We start from the raw sequence: 12547 nt of genomic DNA, 5'->3' as shown, positions 1-12547 counted from the left end.
AAGTTTATTTTTCCACAATCTTACTGTTACCATTGCTTTTTCTTCCTTTCTGGTATTGTGATATCCTTCTTTCCTTCTTGCCTTTTTGTTTCTTTAGCCATTCTTTCAAGGTAGATCTGTCAATATATCCTCTTAGATTTTCTTAACTTGAGAATGTCTTGATTTTTTTTATCTTATTCCAGTATTCACTGGATATAGGATTCTAGGTTGACAATAGTTTTCTTTCAGAACTTGAAAAGTATGCCACTTCCTTCTGGCTTTCACTTTTATTTTTAATGGGAAATCTGCTATCCTTTGAATTGTCTTTCCTTATAGATAAGATTATATTTCTCAATGCTTTCAAGATCTTTGTGAGTTTCATTGGGTTTTAAATCTTTGTGGTTGGCTCAATTTCTTCAATTGGGTTGTTTTATTTTGGGGAGAAAGATTTTAGTCATTCCATCATCAAATGTCAAATTTTTATAGTCTTATTCTTTTTCTCCCATCCTTTTGATACATCAATAACACAAAACTTAGATTTTTTTTTTTATACACCCACACAGGTCCCTGAGTGCCTGCCTCCTCGTTACAATCATATACTTTCAGAAGGTCAGGTTCTGTCTTAGTCTCCGTTGGCAGCCCAGTTGGAGAATGATCCTCACTAACTGCTGGGCTGGGGGGGAATTTCTGCTTCTTTAACAAGCCTTACAGCCCCTGATACTATTCTGGAAGAAAGAGGCGGGAGTAGCTAATTGTTTCTCACCATGTGGTCTCCTCTGACACCTCAGTTGTCTTATTACATATGGCCAATGACAAACGTTCTGATTCTCCAGTAGGGGTAGTGAAGATGGAGGTCCAGACTCCTCACAGCTTCCTAACACTGCTATTTGAGAAGGAAAGTCCCATGCTCTCTTCTTGGTCATCTTAGCTAGGTAAGGGGTTGGAATGCCTTCCTGTGGCCTATAACAACACAAGTCTTGGCTCTGGGTTTACTGTATGGCTTGGGTTGGGAACCAAAGTTTCTTTATATGGTATTTAGCTATAGAAGAGAAATTATTACCTAGAAAGTTTTCTTTCTTTCTGTGTTTTTATGGCCCTTTGACTAAAAAGTAGGTTTTGTTGGGGATCATTTTGTCTGTGCTTAGTGTTGTTGCTAAGTTGGTGGCTTCGTAAGTTTCAAGCCTGGAATATGTTAGACAAAAAGAAAACACATGGTGTATGAACCTGGCGAGTATTATGCTAAGTGAAATAAACCAGTCAAAAAAAAAAAGAGAAATGCTTCATGAAGTAACCTATATATGGATTCTAAAACTGCATAGTACAGAGTGAAATAGAGAAATGGAGAAAGGGAATGGAGAAATGTTGGTCAGTGGGTACAAAGTTTCAGTTAAATATGAGAAATTAGTTTTTAATATCTGTTACATATCTAGGTGTGACTATATTTACACTAAAGTTCAAATGTCTTACCACAAAAAGATAAATATATTAATTAGCTTCCTTTAGTCATTCCACATTGGGTGTCACTGTATATGAACACCATATTGTACCCCCCTAACTACATGAAATTATGATATGATTATTAGAATAATATTAATGATTTTTAAGTGGAGGAAACTATCACTTCTCAATTCTTAATTTTTAGCTACTTCACCTTCTCTCCAAGGAAGACTCTTCTAATATTTATTTTATATGTAATATCCAAGAATTTTGTGTATTTAGTTAAAAATAGAAAAAAGTATGTGCTTTCTTCCTAGATGCGAAGTCCCCAGTTTATTCTGGTTTTTTAATCACCTTAGGGAAATCTAAAAATAACATGAAACATAATCCTTGACTTAACTCGTCTGATAAATATAATACCAGTACCTTCAGAAGCACAGTGACAAATATTTAAAAACCACTTAGCAGAGGCAATCCTATAAAATAAGATCATCTTTCATCTGCCTTGTTACAGCCTCTTTCTTGTATTTACATTTGGTGATCATTTCATTTAGTATTGTTTATCATCTACTTACCTGTCTGCCAACTTACCTTATGAGCTTTTTAAAGTCTTAATTAACTTGGTAATTACTGGAGTCCAAGATTGTGCTTATCCATAAAGGTTCTTGATAGCAAACTGAAACTGTAAAAATTCTGTTTTAATATGCCTGCTAAGATATTTCCTGCTATAACAAATACATAGAAATTCTGGATAAGATGCAATAGACTGTTTGAATATCTAGCTGAGCTCAAGGAAACATAAGGAAAATACAGAATCCAAACATAAGGAAAATACAGAATCCAAAATACAGAATACAAACCATAGTGATAAATGAGTATTTAAGTCATTGTCAATATGAAATTACCAGGAGACCAAACTTTCCATTTCAGTAGCCTCAATAGAAGACAGAGGTTTTGGGTTGGGTCCCAGTTATGCAGCTCAATATTAAAGTGCTTAGCCGGGTGCCGGTGGTTCACACCTGTAATCCTAGCTACTCAGAAGGCTGAGATCTGAGGATCATGGTTCAAAGCCAGCCTGGGCAGAAAAGTCCATGAGACTCTTATCTCCAGTTAACCACTAGAAAATCAGAAGTGGTGCTGTGGCTCAAGCGGTAGACCACGCACCTTGAGCTGAAGAGTGCAGGGATAGCGCCCAAGCCCAGAGTTCAAGCCCCATGAGCGACAAAAGAATAAAAAATAAATAAATGAAAGTGCTTGCCGAACATGCACAAGGGCCTTGGGTTTCATACACAGCACCCCAACAAAATCAAAACAAAGCAGCCGACAAACATTTTGGCAGATTTAAGGAAGGTAGCTGGAACTGTTTCCCACCAATATACACGTGCATACATAAAACAGAACTATAAGAGGTATACAATCATTGCAGGACAAGGCCAGAAAACAAGACTTTCCTCCAGTAAAAGAAGGTAGCAAGGCAACTTGAGATAAATAATTGCTCTGAGAATCTGTAAAGAACTGGATCCCTGAGATGCCACCATGTCAAGGGGAGCCTGGCTGTTCACCGCCTCTCCTGCTTGCAGAGTGATAATCAGATAATTCCAAATGCTATATAAAAAGTAATACTCATATAATCCTAGCTACTCAGGAGGCTGAAATTTGAGGATCATGTTTAAAGCCAGCCTGGGCAGGAAAGTCCAGTCTTCAGTTAACTACAGAGAAAGTAGGGTTGTGACTCTAGTGGTAGAGCTCTAACCTTGAGTAAAAAATGCTCAGGGACAGCACTGAGGTCCTGAGTTCAAGTCTCAGGAACAGCACCAAAATAAATAAATATTCCGTGAATAAAAAGTTAAAACTATGGTAAAATATAAAATTGAATTGAACGTTTTGAGTTGTCCAGTTCAAGAATCCATTGAGTATAATACACAAAAAAAAGAAAGAAATGGAAAACAGAATTCTTCATAAGAATTATTACCGAGTAGAAGAATGAATGGTTAAAGGCCGAGGGCCATAAGGGGAAGGGGAGAGGGGTGGAAAGCATAGACAACAGAGAAAATGAAAGGGAAGTACTTATCACAGTAATTCCAAAAACAAATATGTACAATTGAAAGACCCAAGTTATTAAACTGAGAGAGTTCATTGGATACCAAGCACAAGGATACAAATAGATCCATGTCAGTTGCAGAATTCTGTAACAAGGAAGATTTCTTAAGTTTGTAAGAGTTGGGAGATAGGGTTAGGTATCAGAATAGCTTTGAACTTGTAAAAACAACATTATAAACTAGAAGATAGTCAATCAGTGCTCTCAAATTTCTACAGAAAAAAAAATCATTTCTAACCTAAAACCTTGTAGTCAACCTAACAATAAAATATGGAGAAAATATTTTTTCATATGTTAAAGTTCTACTAAAAAGTTTTAAATCTACTGGGTGCTGGTGGCTCATGTTTGTAGTCCTAGCTACTTAGGAGGCTGAGATGTGAGGATTGTGGTTCAAAGCCAGCCCAGGCAGGAAAGTCTATGAGCCTTTTCTCTCCAGTTAACCACTATAAAACCAGAAATGGCACTGTGGCCCAAAGTAGTAGAGTGCTATCCTTGAGCAAAAGAGAGCTCAGGGACAGTACCTGGACCTGAGTTCAAGCCCTACAAAAAGAAAACCCGACCAAAAAAAAAAAAAGTTTAAATCCCATAAACTATTATGGAAGTTTACTTCTGTTAAGAGGACTTGTTCCAATAAACTGAGAGAGTAATACAAAAAGAAGAAAGGCGGCATGGGATTCAAGATAGGAAATCTAATCTAGAAGAGATAATGGGGCAATTCTGGAGGTGAAGAAAAGGGACTTCTTAGATGATAGCAGTACATCAGACAAGCGAACAGTCTAGACTGTGAGTCCAGACATGTTTTGAGGGACATCTGTATTTTATACTCTTACCCCTGATGATGTTTGGGTAGTATGTCCCCAGAATCTTGTCTGTACTTCGCTTGCATGGACCATGTGCTGATGAAGTTCTTGCTCTCTCTTCCGTGCCCTGCTACCTGGATAATCAAAGACATTCATTTCACTTCACCCCCAGAAGAATTTTACTTTGAACCACTGAAGAGAGTTGAAAAGTGGCCATGGTAAGTAAGTTTAGAAGCAGAAAATAGGCAGCATTTCATTTCAGTGATCATATCACCATCACATTTCTACAGCTGGCCCATCTTGTCACCCTTCTGGGAGTCCTGAAACATTTCCTGGGGCTCTTTCTTGCCTTCTCCAAATAGTGGCTGTCATAAACTCTGAAAAATTGAATATGATTTTTACAAGTGCATCTACTCTTGAGAACCTTCATCAAGCAATAGCAATAACGTCCTTTTCATATATTGCCATTTGTGTTTTCCTGATGGCTTTTAAATTAACCACCTTTTGCATTCATTTATATGCAAATACTTACAGTTAAAATAACAAAATATTTGAAAATGTATTTCTATTCACCATATTTAAAAAATATAGAAGAAAGCCGGGCGCCGGTGGCTCACACCTGTAATCCTAGCTACTCAGGAGGCTGAGATCTGAGGATCAAGGTTCAAAGCCAGCCCGGGCAGGAGAGACCGTGAGACTCCTATCTCCAGTAAACCACCAGAAAACCGGAAGTGGCGCTGTAGCTCAAGTGGTAGAGTGCTTGCCTTGAGCTGAAGAGCTGAGGGACAGCGCCCAGGCCGAGTTCAAGCCCCACGACCAACAACAACAACAAAAATATATAGAAGAAGCTGGGCACTGGTGGCTCACACCTGAAATCCTAGCTACTCAGGAGGCTGAGATCTGAGGGTTGTAGTTCGAAGCCAGCCTGGGAAGGAGAGTCTGTGAGACTCTGATCTACAATTAACCACCAGAAAACCAGAAGTGGCTTTGTAGCTCCAGTGGTAGAGTGCTGGCCTTGAGCTGAAGAGCTCGGGGACAGTGCCCAGGCCCAGAATTCAAGTCCCATGACCAACAAAAAAATACACAGACATACACACACACATAGAAGAAAAACTGCCTAGTCATATCTGCAGATTTACAAAAAGCATTCTGTAAATTTCAATACCCATTTACTTAAAAACAAAACAAATGGCCTTAGTGATAAAAGGGAATTTTCTCACTCTCTTTGTTCTTTTCCCCCAGACCTGGGGCTTAAACTCAGGGTACTGTCCCTGAGCTTCTTTTGCTGAAAGCTAGCATGCTACCACTTGAACCACAGCACCACTTCTACCTTTTTCTGTTTATGTGGTACTGAGGAATCAAACCCAGGGCTTTATGCATTCAAAACAAGCACTCTACCATTAAGCCACATTCCCAGGCCAGGAATTTTTTTTATATATATTTTTATTGTAAAGATATGGTACAGAGGGGTTACAGTTACATGAATAAGGTAATGAGTTCACTTCCTATTGACTGTTGTTACCTCCTCCTTTGTTTTTACCCTACCATCCCTTCCCTCCCTACCTCTCCAACTTCTCCCACCTCCCAAATTGTAAAGTTCATTTTCAACAGTGTCTTGTACATCTCATTGTTACAATGAGTCAACCTGTATCCTTATCTCAGCATTTTGTTATCTTCCTTCCCTTCCCCAAATTAGAAAAATGTATATACAAGATATAGCAGCCCAGGAATTTCTTAAAGATGTAACTTTATAGCACATAACACACTAGTAAAAATAGTCAAGATATGTTTTTTGAAAATTCCCTTTGACATCAAGTATAAAATAAAGATAGGATCGCCATTTTATTCAACATTGTATTAGTGGATGTTCTGCCCAAGATGGTTTTTGAAGATAGCCTGATTATGTACAGAAAAAAAAATCACAGAAAATGTACCAAAAATCTAGCATAGTCACAGATTCTAGTTAGAATTCAAACAAAATCATTATTTCTGTGTTAGCGGTGAGTAGGAGAAAAGGTTATTAAAAGTACAATTTATGGGGCTGGGAAGGTAGCTCAGCGGTAGAGTGCATGCCTTGCAAGCATGAGGCCCTGGGTTTGATTCCTCAGCACCACATAAACAGAAGAAGCCGGAAGTGGCACTGTGGCTCCAGTGGTAGAGCACTAGCCTTGAGCTGAAGAGCTGAGGGACAGCGCCCAGACCCAGAGTTCAGGCCCCATGACCAGCAAAAAAAAAAAAAAAAAACAAAAGTACAATTTATAACACATCAAATGTTCAGGGTTAAAATAACATGTCAGATCTGTAAATTTTTTTGCTGAGAGTTTAAATGCAAACCTAAATAAATGGAGAACCATAACCTTTTATAAGTTAGGAAACTCATAATACTATATATGTATATATATATATAATATATATAATAATATATAATAATATATATTATATTATAATATATAATTATAATTATATAATATGTATTATATTATACTATTATAATTATATAATATATATATAATACTATATATGTATATATATATTTATATATATAACCTCAAATTTTTTTGGTAAAAATTGAGAAACTCAATTCTGACATACACATCAGATGAGTGGGATGTAGAATGGCCCACACTTGTGGGGGGAAAAAAGAGCACAGTTAGAGGACAGATGCATACTTAATAGGAACAAAGCTCTGGGTTCAGTCTCCATCACCCAAAAGGCTGGAGTATTTACTGTGCTTGATGTAATCAAGACAGTGTAGTATTATAGCTGTTAAGGCTATAGAACATACTTAAATGATAAGTTCAGTAGAACATTCAAGAGTAGACCCACACATCAATACTTGCCTCATCTTAAATAAAAAGTGTCTAGTTCATCTGGCTGAGAAAAGCCCCTTAACTTAGTAGATTATCTGTTTAGTTGAGAAAAGACCAACAAATTGTGCTTAGAACAACTGACTTTCCCCCACACAGTACTGGAAATTAGAGCCCAGACCTTGCACATGCTAGCTAGGCAAGTACTATCATTTCACTGAAGCCACACCATGCCTCCATATTCCCAGCCCCTTTGCCCTTTTCATTTTTGTATTTGGACTTTTTTTCTGATAGGGTCTTGTTAACTTTGGCTAATCTGACTTCCAACTCTTAATTCTCCTGCCTCCCAAGTAGTTTGAATTATAGGCATGTAGCAATTGTATATTCTTAAGGGAAAAACATGGAAACATGAATTTCAACCTAATACTATCTTTTTTTTTCTTTTTTTTTTGTGGTGCTGGAGTCCATTCTTCATATTCAGGGGCTCCTTCCTTCATGGCAAGCACTCTGACTTTCACTCCTTGAGAAAGTGTTTTGAAAGCATTTTATTAGCAGATAATTTAATAGGCATCTAGAAATATCAGTGCTCTGAAATAAATTTTTACCAATGTTGATATTGTCCAACACAGTAAAGTTATGTTTTAAGAATGCCTCTTTAAGTTACATGAAAGCTACATCCCCCTGGGCTGGGAAGTTGGCTCAGTGGTAGAGCGCTTGCCTTGCATGCCTGAGGCCCTGGGTTCGATTCCTCAGCACCACATAAGCAAAAACAAAAAAGCCGGAAGTGATGTTGTGGCTCAAGTGGTAGAGCACTAGCCTTGAGCTGAAGAGCTGAGGGACAGCGCTCAGGCCCAGAATTCAGGCCCCACGACCGGACCCAAAAAAAAAAAAAGCTACATCTCTAGCCCCATTATGAATATGCCATAGAAAAGAATCATATATCTATATGTAAAACAAAAATTTATAAAACTTAGTAGAAAAATATATAAGTCTTTCAGCCTCCAATCAGGCAAAATATCATTAATTATGACACAAGCAAAAACTATGAAGTGTAATAATAAACTTCATCAAAATTACAGATTGTTAGCTAGGTCTGGAAGTATGTACCAATAGTCCCTATAGCTAACAGAAGACAGGAAGATCACTTGAGCCCAGGATTTCAAGGCCATTCTGGGCAAGCATAGTTATAACTTCTTAGAAGCTACAGATTTTAGTTCTTCAAAGCTACAGCGTTTAAGGTGAAAGTCAAGTCACATACTTAGAACCTATCTGTAAAATACATGTTCAGTATATAAAATACATATATAACAAAGGACTTTTGTTGAAGATAGATGTTCTATATTCATAGCTCTATCTCATACATATAGAGAGAGGGTTTGTAAGATAAACAATTAGCACTTTATCCAATAAGATATATGGATAGCAAACAAGTACATGAAATGATACTCAATAATAACCATTAGGAAATATGAATGGAAAACAATGAAATATGTGAAATGCCACTACACTAGTAGAGATGCCACTGCTAGAACAGCAACATGAAGGGGCCTGATATACCAAGTGTTGATGAGGATGTGTTTTAACAAGGACCTGTTTACATGGCTAGTGGAAATGTAAAATTGGCACTATTGCTTAAGAAAAAAGTTCTGGGGTTGAGTAAGTAGCTCAGTAGCATGTTTACCTAGAATTTGCAAGATCCTAGCTTCGATCACACATTTACGAATGTTCATAGATGCCTTTTTATAATGGTCAAAAACTAAAAACAATATGCACCAGAATCTAGACAGATACACTAATTGTATTGTGTCCATTGAATGGAATAGTACTCCGCAATAAAAGTGTTGACACACACCAACATGAATGAATGAATCTTAAAATGCCAAATGAAAGAAATCATGCAAGGAGTATATATGGTAAGATTCCATTCTAAAAAATGCAAACTAAGCTTTGGCGGTAATGGAATATATATCATCTTTATTGTGGTGTTAGTTTGATCGTATTTAGAGATGTATTCATTAGATACATATTTTTTACATATATACAATCAGCCTGGTGCATTGGCTCACATCAACCTATAATCCTAACTACTCAGCAGGCTGAAATCTGAGGATCAGCATTCAAAGCAAGCTGGGGCAGACAAAACTACAAACAGACAAAACCATGAAACTCATCTCCAATTAACTGTCAGAGAACTGGAAATGGTTTACGGCTTAAGTGGTAGAAAGCTAGCCTCTGAGTAGGAGTGTGAGGCCCTGAGTTCAAGCCCCTGTACTGGTGCACGCAACTCACACACACACCATACACACACAGTCTACCTCATTAAAACTCTCAAGTCCAAAAAACTACTGTCAATGTTTTAGGTAACTCACCAATCTTCAGTTTCCTCATCAGTGAAAATAATACCTCCCTCAGGATTTATTTGGAGATTTATACACCCATCTAAAGGTTACCTTTAGATCACCTTTTTTTCTTGCTAGGCCTTACTTTTTTGTAAAGCAGTTGCAACTAGTAATGTATTATGTTTACTTGTTTACCTCCCCCAACTATACTGTAAGTTCCTAGAGAACAGGGGATTTGGTCTTATTAACTATTAACCCACTCAAATGCTCAGAACAATAACTCGCAAATAGTAAGCATTCAATATACATTATAAAATGATTGTGCATGAATGAGTATGAGATTGTATGTGCACATATCTGAGTGTTTCAACTTTGCTACCTGACAGAACATGTGACTCAGTTCATTTTCATTCTAACACCATCCACTTATCTCTTCCATGGCACTGAAGAAGTTGTAGGGTAATTTTACCAGACTGTTTTCCTTTTATACTGAACAAAAGTTTTGGTAATGCTCTTTTTTTTGCCTTTTTAATGGCTATATATATTTGACAAATGCTCAGGTACAGGAATGGATTGATTCTGAAGTCCCAACTACTTAGGAGTCAGAAGGACTATTTAGACCCAAGAGGGTATTTTTTAATTAATATAGTTGTGTGACATACATATGTATCAAATTGAAGAATTTTATACTAATGACTTTTCCTTTTCACAAAGGCAGTGACTTCAGTACTAACCATGGCATAACTGGAAATTTTTTAATTTTGCTTTTCTTTTTCCCCACAGGGTGTACCCCTGGCTTAGAGGGCTGGGTTATACGTCCTTGGGTATATTTTTATTGGGATTTTTACTATGGAACATAGATAACATCTTTTGTTATTCATTGAGGTAAGATACATTTCACTTCTTGAGAAATTGTTTGGAAAGCATTTTATTAGTAGAGGATTTAATAGGTATATAGAAATACCAGTGCTCTGAAATAAATTTTTACCAATGTTGATATTGTACAATACAATAAAGTTATATTTTAAGAATACTTATTTAAATTACATGAAAATTTGAACCTTAGAGTATTTGATAACTTCTGTAGGCTTCAGGTGTTTTGTGTGTATACATCATAGAACTATAGTCAATCAGATGTTTATTATATCTTTGAGACCTGCCTGATATGTTTTACTGAATTAAAAATTATTTGTAAAAAGCATATGAAATGCATATACATAAACGTGGACTTTCATATAGTTAATTTTATTTTCTAAGAAAGGTAAGTTCCTTTTACCATCTTGTCAGCAATTACATATGACAGGATTTGAAATCTTAAGCTTAGGTATCCAGATTCTAGTCTTTCGCTTGGTCACTTTCTGGGCCTGCATTGCCATCAAATAAGCACATTAAGTAGATTAATGAGTCAGTTCAACCCCAAATTCTGTGACCTAACAATGTTGCATAAATATGGAGGACAGAGGATTATACCACTCTGAACGGCACCACAAGGAGGCCACAGCAAGATTCAGAATATGGGAAACTCACAGGATGAATGACCTTCTCTCTGCAACAAATAAATTGCAGACATGGTAGAGAAAACAGGATTGACATAGATTAGGAAATTTAAAAGATGTATTAAAGGAGCTAGAGGTGTAGTTTAGTGATACAGCACTTGTCGAGAACCCATGAGACTCTGGGTCTGATTGTACCCACTCCTTTCCTCCTCCCCAAAAAGAGAGAGATTAACCAAATGTATTGTAATTCAAACAAATGAACTTTAAGAACAAATTTATAAGACATATGAAACTCTGATAAGTAATTAAATCCTTGATATTAAGGATTATTACTAATACTTTAGGTATGCAGTGGTATTGTGCTTATGTTTTAAATAATCATCTTCTATATATACTGTAAAATTTGTCAATATATGTACACTGAAAGAAAATTATATAATATCCAATAATTGCTTCAAACTAATATGTGAGGGAAGGAGAATTGGAGGAATGTTGAAATGACATAGAGTTGATCATAGTTGACATTAGATAATAGATACATTATTAGTTTGCCTACTTTTCCATATTAAAATTTTCCATAGTAAAACACTTTTGTAAGTATATATAGACTTTCAATGTAGATAAATAAGCAATATATACCCTGCTTACAAAATGAGGATCTAATGTGTTGGGAACTTGGAGAGAAGGGACAATGATAAGGGTATTAATTGGGAGATGTTATATACATGTGTGAAACTGTCACAATGGAACCCCCTACTCCTTTTTTTTTGGTCGGTCATGGGCCTTGAACTCAGGGCTTGGGCGCTATCCCTCAGCTCTTCAGCTCAAGGAGAGCGTTCTACCACTTGAGCCACAGCACCACTTCCAGTTTTCTAGTACTTTATTGGAGATAAGAGTCTCACGGACTGACTTTGAACCGTAATCCTCATATCTCAGCCTCCTGAGTAGCTAGGATTACAGGTGTGAGCTACCAGCACCCAGTTTCCCCCTACTCCTTGTACAATTAATGTATGCTCATAAAAATATTTAAAATAAAACTTATGATCTAGGTGAGATTCCAAAGAGGAATACCCAGCAGAACCTGCTGCATAGATAGATCATCATCCCTTCATCCTCTGGATGAGGACTATACATATATACTGTGTACCCCAAATTTCATGGGGTTGTCTAGAAAAATGTTTTTCTGATAAATGTTAGTGTTGCATACACTGAATTGAACAATCTAGAATTTGAGCTCCAGCTCTGCCACTAGCTGAATAACTTAATAAACTAATTTAATCTCTCCAAATTTTAAATTCTTAATTTGTACAGCTAAGCTAATAATATCCTCCTCCAAGAATTTCTGGTTACAAGGTAAAGGCATAGATGCTAAAGAAACCATAATGACAGGAAACATGTGTCCACTTTCTTGAGTGGATAGCTAACTAGACTAATATTTCCAAAAATGTGTTCTAGAAAATAGTTGTTCCATGAGGTGTTAATAAAAATTTCCTATAAAAACACATTCCATGGATTGCAGGTTACCTGAAGAAAAAAATTCTTAGAATATACTTTTCAAAGAAATTAATCTATTAATATACACTAAGAGTCA

The 12547-nt window shown here is 36.6% G+C and overlaps 1 protein-coding gene and 1 long non-coding RNA gene across 2 annotated transcripts in view; one reads left to right on the top strand and one right to left on the bottom strand.

Moving 5' to 3' along the window:
• Positions 1 to 12547, top strand: part of Acer3 (alkaline ceramidase 3) — a 109445-nt gene that overhangs the window by 86113 nt on the left and 10785 nt on the right. The window contains exon 8 of the mRNA XM_070034955.1: positions 10244 to 10345. Coding sequence (XP_069891056.1) covers positions 10244 to 10345 — 102 coding nt within the window. The remainder of the gene's footprint in view (positions 1 to 10243; positions 10346 to 12547) is intronic.
• The window catches only part of LOC138836380 (uncharacterized), a 30290-nt gene continuing 19787 nt past the window's right edge, over positions 2045 to 12547 (bottom strand). The window contains exons 2-3 of the long non-coding RNA XR_011374945.1: positions 4345 to 4448; positions 2045 to 2098 (exon numbers count right to left, since the gene is read on the bottom strand). This is a non-coding gene — a long non-coding RNA (uncharacterized lncRNA). The remainder of the gene's footprint in view (positions 2099 to 4344; positions 4449 to 12547) is intronic.

The sequence above is a fragment of the Dipodomys merriami genome, unplaced genomic scaffold (assembly GCF_024711535.1).
Source record: "Dipodomys merriami isolate MVZ:Mamm:240054 unplaced genomic scaffold, mDipMer1.0.p SCAF_25, whole genome shotgun sequence".
NCBI classification, from domain to species: Eukaryota; Metazoa; Chordata; class Mammalia; order Rodentia; family Heteromyidae; genus Dipodomys; species Dipodomys merriami.
This window is presented reverse-complemented; position numbering and strand designations above follow the sequence as displayed.